The sequence below is a fragment of the Rhinolophus hipposideros genome, assembly GCF_964194185.1.
Source record: "Rhinolophus hipposideros genome assembly, chromosome: 9".
NCBI lineage: Eukaryota > Metazoa > Chordata > Mammalia > Chiroptera > Rhinolophidae > Rhinolophus > Rhinolophus hipposideros.
This window is the reverse complement of record NC_138055.1, coordinates 55,439,709-55,454,394: the sequence shown is the minus strand read 5'-3', so window position 1 is coordinate 55,454,394 and position 14,686 is coordinate 55,439,709. Positions and strand designations below refer to the sequence as shown.

Here is a 14,686-nt window from a genome sequence, read left to right as displayed (position 1 = left end):
CCATCTGTACGTCCTCTTTTTTTTTTTGTACATTGTCTTTCAGAAATGTTTCTTCATATTCTTTGCCCATGTTTTAATTGGGTTGTTTATTTTTTTGGTGTTTAGCTGTATGAATTTTTTATAAAATTTGCATATTTTGTTGTTTTGTTTTTGTTTTTGTTTTGATCAGAATAATTTAATTACAAAGACAATGAAGAGATTTCCCATATAGCTTGCACTTTTATCCCTATTATTAATATAGTAACCCCTTATCAGATGTATCATTGGCAAATATCTTCTCCCATTAGTAAGATGTCTTTTTGTTTTATTGATGGTTTCCTTTTTCATGAAAAAAAACTTTTTAGTTTGATGTAGTCCCACATGTTTATTTTTTCTTTTGTTTCCCTTGTCCCAGGGGATATATCAGTAAAAATATTACTATAGGTAACATCTGCAAATGTACTTCCCATATTTTCTTTTAGGAGTTTTATGGTTTTGGATCTTACATTTAGGTCTTTCATTCATTTTGAATTTATTCTTGTATATGGTGTAAGAAGGTGGTACAGTTTCATTTTATTTGCATGTATCTCTCCAGTTTTCCCAGCACCATTTATTAAATAGACTGTCTTTACCCCAATGTAAATTTTTGCTTCTACTGTCATAGATTAAATGACCATATAGGCATGGATTTATTTCTGGGCTCTCTATTCTGTTCCATTGATCTATGTGTCTGTTTTTATGCCAATACCGTGCTGTTTTGATTATGCTAGGCTTATAGTATGATTTGATGTCAGGTAGTGTGATACCTCCCACTTTGCTCTTATTTCTCAACATTGCGGTGGCTATTTGGGGTTATTTATGGTTCCATATAAATTTTAAGATCATTTGTTTAGTTCTGTGAAAAATATTGTTGGTAATTTGATAGGGATTGTGTTGAATCTATACATTCATTGCCTTTGGTAGTATGGACATTTTAACTATATTAATTCTTCGACTCCATGAGCATGGTATATGTTTCCATTTATTTGTATCTTCTTTAACTTCTATTTTCAATGTCTTATATTTTTCTGAGTACTTGTCTTTTACTCCCTTGGTTAAATTTATTCCTAAGCATTTTATTGTTTTTGGAGCAATTGTAAATGGGATTGTTTTCTTAATTTCTCCTTCTGATAGTTTGTTATTCGTGTATGCAAACGCAACTGATTTGTGAATACTAATTATATTTATCTGTAATGAGATAAATTAGAATAGAAAAAATTGGAGAGCAGGGCATCTAAGGATTAGTATTTCATTGAAATTGCAGTTTCAAATATATGAAAGTGTGTGTCTGTGTGTGTGTGCACACACGTGCACACACATGTATACATTGGACTGCAATTTAAAATGTATACCTTACCCTATATTGTACTAAAAAATGTTTGAAAGCCAAGTTTCTAATCTATCAAATGATTTATCAACAGAGCTGAGAGCATGAATTATTTAAAAATATTCATTATCAAGTCAAACCTATCCATGTAAAATACATGGCTTAGCTTTTCTAAACAAAATCCCATTGTGAAACATTTTCCCCACTCTCTTCTCAGATCGTACCTCCCTCAGTTTTACCACCAAATTGGGCAGAAGTTAGGAGCCAGAAATGAGAAACCATACGTCACTAACCAGCTTTATCCTCTTGGGATTGACAGATGATGCACAACTGCAGATTCTTATTTTTATATTTCTACTTATCACCTACATGTTGAGTGTAACTGGAAACCTGACCATCATCATCCTCACATTAATGGATACTCACCTCAAAACTGCAATGTACTTTTTTCTCCAAAATTTTTCCTTCTTAGAAATCTCATTCACTTCTGCCTGCATTCCTAGATTCTTGTACAGTATATCAACACGTGACAGGACTATTACCTATAATGCTTGTGCATGCCAATTATTTTTTACATATCTTTTTGGAGTAGCAGAATTTTTTCTCCTGGCCACCATGTCCTATGATCGATATGTAGCCATCTGCAAACCACTGCATTACATGACTATCATGAACCACGGGGTCTGCAAAAGGCTTATCTTCTTCTGTTGGATAACCACTTTGTTGATCATATTCCCACCACTTAGCTTGGGACTGGAACTGGATTTCTGTGACTCTAATGCCATTGACCACTTTGTCTGTGATGCTAACCCTATCTTGAAGATCTCATGCTCAGACACATGGTTACTAGAGCAGATGGTTATTGTGTGCTCTGTGTTGGTCTTCATCATGACTCTCGTGTGTGTGGTTTTGTCCTACATGTATATCATCAGAACAATTCTAAGGTTTCCCTCTGCTCAACAAAGGACAAAAGCCTTTTCCACCTGTTCATCCCACATCATTGTGGTTTCTATCACCTATGGCAGCTGCATCTTTGTGTATATCAAACCTTCAGCAAAAGATGAAATGACCATTAATAAGGGAGTAACCATACTCACTACTTCCATTTCCCCCATGTTAAACCCATTTATTTATACTCTGAGGAACAAACAAGTGAAACAAGCCTTTAATGACTTAGTCAAACGAATAATATTGCTTTCAAAAAAGTAGGGGAGTGTTGTAGTCAGGATACCTGAGCAATTTTCTTGTTCTGCTCTATTTTGTCTCTTCCTGATCTACATTTGGCCTTCCATCCAGTAATGACCCTGATCAATTTACACCTTGTGTCTCCTTATAAACCAATCTCTTTGAGAATAACTTTTATTAAGAAAAAATAAGAATAGTTGTTTTCGGAAATCTAAGAATGACCTCACTCTCACCATTTCCTTACCAATGCGGAAAGGGTTTGGAAATTTATCATAAAATATCAGTGCAATAGAGCACATAACTGTTTCAAAACAAAACTACTCTAACAAGGAGAGAAATAATATTAAAAAGAATGAATACTATTGCTAAGTATAACAAGCAATAATTTTGAAAATTGCAAAGAACTTGTATATTTTAAAACAAGGAATGAGTGTAAAGATTTCAGATTTCAAAAAAGGTTTGCTAAGAAAGAACCTGTACATGAATTAAGTTAACATGAAGAGAGAAATGCATTGATTATTCCTGGTTAAGAATTGAAATCTCCCTTGAAATTACATGAAACAGATTGATACTCATGTACCAATTGAAATATTAAATCTTGGGCTGGCCTGGTGGCTCAGGTGCTTGGAACACCATGCTCCTAATGCCGAGGTCAAGGGTTTGATTCCCATGTGGGCCAGTGAGCTGTACCCTCTACAGCTAAGATTGTAAACAACAGCTCTCTCTGGAGCTGGGCTGCCGTGAGCTGCTGTGGGCTCCCATGAGTGGCCAGTGGCCAGTGTGAGTGGCCGGCAGCCAGATGCTGTGAGTGGCCGACCCTCTGCCAACTGGCGACTGACTGCCTCACCCGGGGAGGAATGCAAGGCTCAGAATGCCAGCGTGGGCCAGGAAGCTGTGTCCTACACAACTAGACTGAAAATGGTTTGAACCGGATTGGGGTGGGGGAGGCAGTAGAAAGGGGGAAAAAAACAAATATTAAATCTTGACTATAGAGTCTTTAAACTGAGCAAACAGGACTGCAAGTCCAAGGAAATTAAGAGGGCTAGAAGATTGTGCAGAAAAAAGGAGAATAGAATAGGATATTAATCTCTAAATACTAAAATGACTTGCTTTTACAAAATGAAAACCCTACTCCATTCAAGAATCCAAAATATGTACCTAATGATATCCCTCAAAGAAGGATCTGCATTTAATTGCTTGTTAAATTTTTCACCAACTTCCACTTTTGTAGTCCAACATATTAAAACTTCCTTTGATCTTTGTTCTCTTACTTCAGGCTACTGTTCATATCATGACCTGTGTAGGCAGAAAATTTCCCCTCACATTTCAGCTACTCAACCCCCAGCATCTTCCAGTTTAAAAGACATTCCGACAAAAAATTTTTGCTGACTCGTCTTACTGCTTCATCACCAACACTGCTACCAAGACTGGATTAGTCCTAGTCATGCACACTTGTGCCATTACTTATCTGCTGCTTTCATCTCTTACCAAACTACAATTTCATGTTTACTTGTTTTTATTCGAAATGGTAAATGCCTTGGGGAATGTCTATCTTGTCTGGCAAACTCTAGAATGCTTTAAACTTGGCATTTAGAGAAACATTAGTTACATAATAGGTAATCTTCCAACATGGTGATTTCATACTTCAGATAATGCAAAATGAGAATTTGTATATGAAAATAAAAAAAAATACAAAGGTGACATTGGACATAAACTTTTGAACAAAAAAGAATGACTATCCTGTTAAAATATTTATTGTTTGTTTTGTGAATGAAATAGTCAGAAGGAAAGTCAAAATTTATTGAAAATTATACTGATAAACCTGAAAATAACCCTACAAGTTATAGTCATAGTTTACACTGGAGAAATGTGGAGAAATTAAGGTTTAGAAAAGTGAACTATTACTAGCAAGTACTAGAACTAGGATTCAAAACTTGTTTTATTGATCTTGGAAGAAACTGTTTGTTCAAGTAAATGTATCCGCTTCTCATGAGGCATCAAGCTGATTTCAAGGAACATCCCAAGAAACACCTTTTAATACTAAAATTGAGCAAGGTTTATATCAAACAATTTACATATGTAAAGGTAAACTCTAATGCATTTAAACACATACCTTATTAATACTATGTTAATAATAGATAATATTTATTATTGTAATTGGATAAGATACACTAAAATTATTAGATTAATTAAAAAATCATATTACCAATATACAGAAATAAAAAGCAAGTGGAAATGGAAAAAGAAGTAAAAGCAAGAGAACAGGGACAAAGAAAAAATCACCTTATAATGTGGCTCTTCAACCTCATTGAGGAAAACCTGCCTCCAAGCGTTTTTTTGAATCATCTGTTTTCTGACAGAGCCTCCTAATGTGATTCCATTAAAACACTAGAGGACCCTGCATGAATTTCTCAAAATCTTAGTGTTTGAGAGAAAGGGTCTCCAAATGTAGTGTCCTAGGACAGAAAATGTTTAGTGGCTTTCCAAATTTCAGCCAGACAAAAGCAATGTGGTACGTATCCTGAACCTAGGGCTATGGTTTAACTTCAAATTTCTAAAATAGTTATCTTTTCTGATTATTTGATTTTGCCATAACCTGTGCTACTAATCCATCAAATGAAATCTAGGCGATATGTGTACTTTAGTTAAGATTTAATCTTTGTATTTTTTTTCTCCATGTGTTATTTCTTCAGCCTACCTACACCACTAGGTTGAAGGGTGTAGAGTTCAACTTCTGAATATTAATTCCTTAGTGATATAACTTCTGTCACACCACTCTTTGACTTCTTTAACCAAAAGTGAAAATCATTTTCTACACAAGCCTGGTATGTCCTTTAAGTATACAGCTTGGTCACAAATGCAAATGGTATCAATAATATTATATTTCTAAATCATAACATGGTTGCTAATTGGTATTATTTAATGACATATTTCCTTGATATGAATTCTGAACCTTTTGAGAAGTAGACACAGGAGTCAGATAAGTGTCAAGAGTTGCTTTATTCATGATAAATGTAGATTGAAGAATGCAGCTCAGGTGAGAGAGTTTCCTTATTTTGGCCAATTTACTTGCCATATTAGAAGCTGAATGTTTCTGAAATCATTAGGGGAGCTAACTCAGAGGCAAATGTAGGGAGGAAGACAGCATGCTTGCCTTACAGGTAGCCAGTCATGAGTAGTGATTTTGTCCCAATCTCAACAAGCAGATGAATTTTGTAGAAAATTCTCTAGTAATCTAGGTTTTTAAGCCCTTCTCAAATGGGAATTTTAAAACATCCACAAAAGGAGTCAAGATACAATAATTAACAGACATGTACCCATCATCCAGGTTCCACAATTGTCAACATAATAAAATTATTTTTCTCTGTCACTCCCCAATCTTTTTTTTTTTTTTTTTGCTGGCATTTCACCTTCTAGCATTTCACCCTTAAATCCATTGCACTTCACCCACAAGTTTATCAGTAGGTATATCTAACTGATGAGAAAATTTTCTTTTACCTATCATCATACCATTATCCCACATATCAATATTATCAATACATCATAATAGGTTCTCATATTCAGTGTGTATTCATATTACTCCAGTTCACATAAAGCTTATTTCCTCACAATTAAGGTGTTAGAATAAAAATCCAAACAGAATTCACATATCATATTTTGTTTTAATGCTACTTACAACTTTTTTTTGTATTTCCTTACAGTTTTTTCATTTTTTTTCTTAAATTGATGGAAAAATGATGTTATTTGCAGTGTTTTATATCCTTGATTATTTAACTGATTGCACCTTTATGGTATCACTTATCTTGTTACTCTGTCACCCAATTTCCTTTTAATGTTAATTAGATTTAATTATTGGTGATATTTAGATTCATATTTTTAGCAAAGTTAGTTGATAGGAAGGGCTGTGTGCTTTCTATTGCATCACATCATGAGCCTCATAATGTCTGCTTGATCTGCTTAGTAATGCTTAGATTGATTAGTCAATTTCCTTTTAGAATGCTGTACACTCATGGATTTTTATTTATTTGGTATTTTTCAATCCATTACAGTCATTAGTACATTTTTATGCTTAAATTTCAGGCCGGTAGGTAGGATACAAATTGGTTCCTGTGTCCTCATATGATTTTTTTTTTCTTTGTTTCCTTTTGGAACAATCATGTTCCAGGCCCAGTTTGTATGCTTCCTACCCCTAACTTGTAAACAACTCTTTCTTCAAAAAGCACTGGTTCCTCTCAGTGGGAAATTCTATTTAGAAACCACATTCTGCTGCCAGAATTGCTTACAATCTATCATGAATAATGGGCCTTAATTAGTGCCAAAAAATTTATACCATTTCATTCTACATCTGTAGTTTCTGTCCTTTCTTTCTCTTATATCTTTTGCTTTACATTATAATCAACTTGGTTAACAAACAGAAAAAAATAATCCTACTGACTTCACTAACTTTCTGAATATTTAGCCTGTATTGCAATCATTACCAGTTACATAGACAAAGACTATTAACTGGAGTAGAACATTAAAGTGTAATTTAGCATCCTATGGCAAAATACTTTTTACTTCAAACTAGGAACATTTTAGATAGAGAAAATACCTTTATTTAATCTGGAAGAATCTGTGAATTACATTGTAATTCAACTCAGTGGCATAGGTAGACATCTCTTTCAGAAAATCTAAATTTTAGAATTTTAATTAAAAATATTTTCAGTTGAATTCCCAGGTAAGATGGTGGAGTAGGTAAATGCTGTGCTTGTCTTTTCTCATGATCACATCAAAATTACAGATAAACTATAGAGCAACCATCATTGAGAATCACCTGATGTATAGCTGAATTGAAGACCTACAACTAAAAACATACAGAAGAAGCCACCTCACACTGGTAGGAGGGGCAGAGCCACAGTATGAGCTGTTCCCATGCTCACTTGTGACTATTAAAAAGCAGGAGGGATATCTTGGATTTGGAAGCGCCTCTCAGAAAAGTGAGAAGTTCCAGTCCTGCACCGGGCTCCCACGTGGAGGGTTCCAGTGCTGAGGAGAGAAACTCCCTCAATTTCTGACTATAAAACAAGCAGTGATTGCAGCTGAGTGAGATAGAGGCTGCTGCACTTCCACGTGGTTCTCTTAAAGGGCCCACGCACAGACTTACTTGCTGACTGGCTCACTAGCTCTGAGCTCCAGTGCTGGGGCAACAGCTTGAAAGGCTCCAGGGACATATGGGGAGGAATTGAATTGTCTGGCTTCAGGGTGAGGGCTGGAAGGGCACGTTTCTTCTGGACAAAACAGCTGGCGGAAGCAATTGTTTCTTTGTTGAATCCGCTGCCCTCCTCGCGTGCAGCATCAGGCAGCTGCCATATCTGAGTCTCCATAAACCTGGCTAACACTGTTTGTTCACTCCACCCTGGTGGTTCCCTGAGACCCTGCCTCACCCATAAGACTGTCAGCCTGTTTCTTAACAGAGAATTTGCAGGCCCGAAGGGACTGGCATGAAATATTCAAAGTGATTAAAAGCAAGACCTACAACCAAGATTATTCTACCCAGCAAAGCTATCATTTAGAATTGAAGGACAGATAAAGAGCTTCCCAGATGAGAACAAGCTAAACAAGTTCATCACCACCAAAGCTGTATTTCAAGGAATCTTAGAGAGACTTCTTTAAGACAAAAACTAAAACAATAAAAGATATGTGTAATAAAATGGCAATAACTATATCAACAATCACTTTAAATGTAAATGGTTAAAGACAACAAGAGAATCTTAAAAGCAGCAAGAGAAAAGCAGCCTGGGTGTCCATCAATGGATGAATGGATAAAGAAGAGGTGGTACATATATACAATGGAATATTGCTCAGTCATGGAAGGGAAAATAGTTTCTTGTCATCTGCAGTGGCATGGATGGACCTGGATAGTATTGTGCTGAGTGGAGTGTCCAACAGAGAAAGACAGATGCAATGTGATTTCACTTATATGTGGAATCTAAAGAACAAAATAAACAAACAACACAGAAACAATCTCATAGAAAAAGAAAACATTTTGATGGTTCCCAGACAGGAGTGGGGTTGGGGATTCATGGAAAACGAGAAGGGATTAAGAAGTATAAATTGGTTGTTACTCAGCAGTCATAGAGATGTAGGATATAGCATAAAGGATTGTCAGTAATATTGTAACAACTATGTGTTATGTCATATTGGTACTAGATTTCTTGGGGTTATAGATGGGAGAGGGTTGTGGGGCAGGGTGGAAAAGGTGAAAGGATTAAGAAGTACAAATTGGTAGTTACAAAATAGTCATGGGGATGTAAAGTAAAGCATAGGGAATATAGTCAATAATATGGTAATAACTATGTATAATGACAGGTGGGTACTAGACTAGTCAGGGGGATCACTTTTTAAATTCGGACATTCTAGCCTTTGATTTTATGAATTTGACTACTTTTGATACCTCATGTAAGTGGCATCTTAAAGTACTTGTCCTTTTGTGTCTTTCTTATTTCTCTTATCATAATGTCTTTAAGGTCCATGCCTGTTGTTGAATACTGTAGAATTTCCTACTACACCCCCCTAACCCCCGTTCTGAGTCAAGCTGTTGTTCTCAGTCTAGTTGTGGAGGGCGCAGCTCACTAGCCCATGTGGGAATCGAGCGGGCAGCCCTGTTGCCCAGAGCTCGTGCTCTAACTAATAGAGCCACCCGTCTACCCCACTGAGTGACTTTTAAATTAAAAAATTAAGGGAAAATGTGTGAGACACAAAGAATAAAGAAAATATTTTTTACAGAGAAACAGCATATGGAAAAGACTAAACATGAAAGCATAGGGGAAACGCAGGTTCAAATTTTTGAAGCCTGAAGTGTAGTGGGATTAGGGAAATACTTACAGATGATGAACTGTATGAGCTTTTTATTTTTTGGAGTAAATGTGGTTGGTGTTCTTCCAATATGTAACTTTTTATATTATAAATGGTACAATACCTTTATTACAACTTTTCACATTTCTTTGGAAAACTTTTCTGTTTCCAAGATGCTGTATATCTAGCTGCATTTATTTCTTGGATTTCTTTAACTTCTGTTTTTCGCGTGTGTTTGCTTATTTTAGTGACATGCTATGTTGGCATTTCAGTATGTGTGTCTACATCTGGCAGATTTTCTTTACAATACCAAAATATTTAAATTTCTCAAAATAATTATTATCTATTTTTACCATCTTCCCATTAACTTCATGTATTTTTTGGAGAAAAGCTTATGACATTTAAAAGTTTTGGTTGTTACCAGTTTGCTCTGATACAAATCTTATATTCAAGTTTTAGTATTTTAGATGTTTTTCCATAATTATGAGATTTATATTCCCTTTTATGAAAAAAATATTTATTTGAGTGCAAGTTACCATTTTGCTTTCTTTAACATAGAATTTATTCTGTTTACCACTGAGGGGTCATGGGAGTAAATTTTTGCTGGTTTGTTCCCTCTTCTATTTTTATTGCTTAAAACAGTAACAGTATCTGCACCCAAAAAACTTCCAATACATATTTGTTAAGTAAATCAATGAATAAATCATTTGAAAGCTTTTGATTAGATAAAACATTGGCAACCATTACTTATTCTTTTGCTGGAAAATGTAAACATTTGTATTCTCTTTTGACATTTCTAATTTGGAGATATACTGCTATTCTATTTTCATTTTTTGTTATTCTTAATTTGGAGGTGAAGCCAGTATTTAAATTTAAAAAGCTATTATTGTGCTTATTTGTGGAAGGATCTTAGAAGAGGTTTGTGAGGAAGATGCCACTAATTCAGGATGAATGAGAACGTTTTGAATAACAACATGGCTAGAGAATGTGTTAACTTCATTATATGTGTTTATTTAGCTTCACATTCTCTTATTGGAAAATACCTGAATTCTTTTGATTGAGTTATGGAAGGCTTGTTTGACTTGCTTGTTCCTCAGTGTGTAAATGAAAGGGTTCAGCACTGGAGCAATGGAAGTAGTGAGCACTGTCACACCCTTGTTAATAACCACTGATTCCTTTGCTGAAGGTTTGATGTAGATGAAGATGCAGCTGCCATAAGTGATGGAAACCACAATCATGTGGGAAGAACAGGTAGAAAAGGCTTTTTTCTTTTGCTGGGCAGAAGGGAATCCTAAAATTGCCTTGATAATATAAATGTAGGACAGTACCACACACATAAGTGTCATAAGGAAGGTCACCACAGCACAGATTATAACAGTCTGTTCCATGAACCAAGTATTTGAACAAGAGATTTTGAGGAGGGGAGATGCATCACAGATAAAATGATCAATGGTATTAGAATCACAAAATTCCAGATTTAAGCCTAGGCTAAGGGGAGGGATTATAATAAATAGACCAGCTACCCAACAACAAAAGACAAGTCTTCTGCAGACTGTGCTACTCATGATAGTCACATAATGCAAGGGTTTGCAGATGGCCACATAGCGGTCATAAGACATGGTGGCCAGGAGAAAAAATTCAGTTACACCAAAGAGGTCAATAAAAAATACTTGGCTGGCACATGCATTGTAGGTAATGACTTTGTCACCTGTTGCTATGTTATACAAGTATCTGGGAATACAGGCAGATGTGAATGAGATCTCCAAGAAAGAGAAATTTTGTAGGAAATAGTACATGGCTGTTTTAAGGTGAGAATCCAATAAGATGAGGGAGATGATAGACAGGTTCCCAGTTATGCTCAGCATATAGGTGAGAAAGAGAAAGATAAAAATCAGAACCTGCAGCTGAGGGTCATCTGTCAGTCCCAGCAGAATGAATGTTGTTACTGTACCGTTTCTCATTGTTGACTTCTGACTTCTGTTAAATCTGCATGTGACATTGAGACATTTTATTATAGATTACTTTTAAAAATATGAAATCTATCAACATATAGACTGTCTTAATGCACAATATACTTATGCACAGTATACTTTTATACTTTTATGAAATGCTTTGAAAGAAAACTTTAAACATACAACAGATGATATGTTTCTGACCCTTTTATCTGTCTGTTAGTGGTCATATCACTTCACTCTCACTGTACTAATATTTCCTTTTATTTTCATCAATTTCTGTTTTGAAATATCATCTTTCAGGTGATTAGTACTAAATCTGTATCTTTTTGTAATAGTCCTTTCTGATTCTCAGATGCAACCTAACACATCTATTTAAACATTTCACATGGACCTCAAATTGACTATGTCACAAATAAAACTCATGATTTTCTCTATCACTCTTTCTTTTCCTCCTCTCAATATGTTCTTAACAATAAAGATAATAGACTACATTTATTGAGTGCATTCCATGTGATGGATAGTTTAGTAAACATTTCTCATGAAACATCTGTTCTCTGTCTTCAACTCACCTGAATAGATACTATTCTTCCATTAGTTTTCAATTTCATCTTTAGGCTCTCTGGAAAGTTTCCTGCAAGTCTGATGAATATGCAATCTCTAATCCTTGTCACTGTGTTCCCAAGGAAAACAGTGTTTTCCTATTTTAACACTTAAGACAATACCAATTTGTGAGGAGCATGAAATGTATCTTTTTCACCATACAACTAACATAGCTCCAGATATGTTGTCAACTGTCCAATAAATGTTTCTAAATGAATTTATCTATGTATGTTTTGCAGACACCTATGAATCTATTTTTCTGTTTGGACTTATAATTCAAAGCACTTTGATATGATCTTTGTTGAATTAAACTTTCTTTCTTAGAATCTGTGGTGCAATTTTTTTCTTTTGCTTTCAAAGAGGATCAACTTTTCTGCTTTTGTTTATTACCTTCATAGGAGGTAAAAAAGAGAAACTACCCTCTCTGTGCTCTATTTTCCAGTAATTCTGTTTATGCAGTTTTTGCCACTGAGAGCGTCTGTCTGAAGGCATTTAATCCAGAAGACATGGACTTTTTTAATTCTGAGTTTGTGTTAATAGCTCTTCCACAGGCATTGACAATTGATTACATTAGTAGGGACTCAAATATTTTTATTTCTTAATTATTCATTTTTATTAAATTTATTGGGGTGACAGTGGTTAGTAAAATTACATAGGTTTCAAGTGTACAATTCTATAATGCATCATCTATATATTTTATTGTGTGTTCATCATCCAGAGTCAGTTCTCCTTCTATCACCATACATTTTAAAATCAGTGTCTCTAGGTTTGAAATCTCCCTACAACAGTTAATTATGAAAAGTTTCCTCTGGAGACCCCAATTTATTTGTATGTGGACCCCTTTTTTTGTGTAAACTAATGGGTTGTTTTACTTGGTCAGCTCTGATTATCTAAGTAGATACTGCAGATAAGGCCTCAGGTTACAGTATCCAACATAAGGAAGATGAGTAAACTAGGCTCATGGTTTGCCTGGCGGAACATGCGAAGGGAATTGGAGATACATTCAATGACTATCTTAGATCAAATTGAAGTGTATGTAGGAAAAAGATTTCTGCTGCCCATTTCCTACCTTTGTCCAACCCTAAACAATCTCTCAGGCACTGCATGCATCATATCACTGAGTAAACTCACTCAGCTCTGTCACCATGGGCTATTATTTCATGCTCTAAAAACATGTTTTTCTTTTCCTTTTTCCCTCTAAGGTATCACAAGGTATGATAAAACAAGATTTAAAAAATAACTCGTAGTGAAATGTGACTAACTGCTTTTGTTGATTCTATCAAAGATATGTTTGAAATGAAGACAGGGATCTCTAATGAAATGATGCAACTTCAGTCAATGTGTCATTCTTTTGGGAGATTAAGAAGTATGCTTACACAATAATATGAATATATGTCTTATTTTTGATGTGAGGTCGTAGATATAGGTAATATATTTCTGGATAGCTATCCAGTTTTAATCCTTTTAAGTGACAATATATTTCTGTGCATAAAAATCTTCCAGAAAATGACATTTATATATCCAACAAGATTTCATTCTAAAAAAGTAATACTATGTATGCTTTAGCAAATATAGAAATTATCATTTACATTTTCAATTAAAAAAGTAGATAAAATGTTTTTCAGAGCATAATAAAACTCAAATCACACAAAAGTAAATAGAATTAAAATGACAAATTTTATCTCACTTACTATTATGACTGTCAATCATAGTTTCTGTTGGTTGTTGAAAAACATGAAAGCTTAAAAGTCCTAAATTGAAAATGGTAGTTGGGGTGAAAACTTTCATACGGACTTCTGGTCACCTTTGCTTACGAATCCACTTTCATATTCACAACAACTTTACGACGCATAGACCTCTTGGAAGTATCCATCTTCAACCAATTACATGGAATTCCTTGTTATATTATTATAACTCCCCCCTAAAAAGAAAAATATCAAATAATAATAATATAGTATGAGGGTTGTGGGATGTCAGGAATGCTCTCCAGTTTTAAGGAAGTTGCTACTATGATCACTCAGGGTTGTGAGCATATTTACTTATATCTAGCTTAACAGTTTGCTTTATTTGATAAAAATGCAACTAAGTGAATAAATGAAGAGTCCCTGGTGACTCTAGAACAAAGCCACTAATGAATCTTCTGAGTGAGAACATTGAGGTAGAAAAGACATGCTAACTATGGCTTCTTTGGAGACAGTGTCCTTGGAGATAGGATGAAGCAGCAGACAAAGGCCAGTAGAACTACAAAGAATCTGGTTATAAAACACAACTTTAGCTCCTTTTTTACTGTCACATATTATAAACCCAGATATATTACACGAGGATCATAAAGATATCACATTTCTCACTTACATTTGTTTTATAAATAATTTATTATATTTGGGAAATTTTACTTAGACAAGAAAAAGGAAAAATACGTAAAATCATATAACCCATACTGCTTAGTTATAGTATCAAACTTCCAGACATTTTTCTTCAGGTTTATTAATATATTTATAGGTATTATTTAAAAAGAAGCAACAACATAATTTGTATAACTCTATATGCATGTTCTTTAACTTCTAAACATATACCACCATATTCATGTTCAATATCTTGATACTCCATCAGACTTTAAATTTAATTTACTCTAAATCCATGTCCTTTTGAATTGTCTATGCTCCTATGGTCAATTAGTTTATGACAAGGTAGCCAAGAATATACAACAGAGAAAGTACAGTCTCTTCAACAATTGGTTTTGGAAAAATCGGATTGTCATATGCAAAAG

At 34.6% G+C, this 14,686-nt stretch overlaps 1 protein-coding gene and 1 pseudogene across 2 annotated transcripts; one reads left to right on the top strand and one right to left on the bottom strand.

Annotated features, from left to right (window-relative positions):
* Positions 1–1,615: 1,615 nt before the first annotated feature.
* On the top strand, positions 1,616–2,554 carry LOC308502089 (olfactory receptor 6C2-like; the record flags this gene model as incomplete). Its single annotated transcript, XM_081059338.1, has 1 exon — positions 1,616–2,554. The coding sequence occupies one exon, from the start codon at positions 1,616–1,618 to the stop codon at positions 2,552–2,554; it is 939 nt and encodes a 312-aa protein (XP_080915464.1).
* Positions 2,555–10,457: 7,903 nt separating this feature from the next.
* Positions 10,458–11,325, bottom strand: LOC308501899 (olfactory receptor 6C2-like; annotated as a pseudogene). The gene has a single exon. The product of its transcript is annotated as an olfactory receptor 6C2-like (transcript).
* Between the last annotated feature and the right edge of the window lie 3,361 nt (positions 11,326–14,686).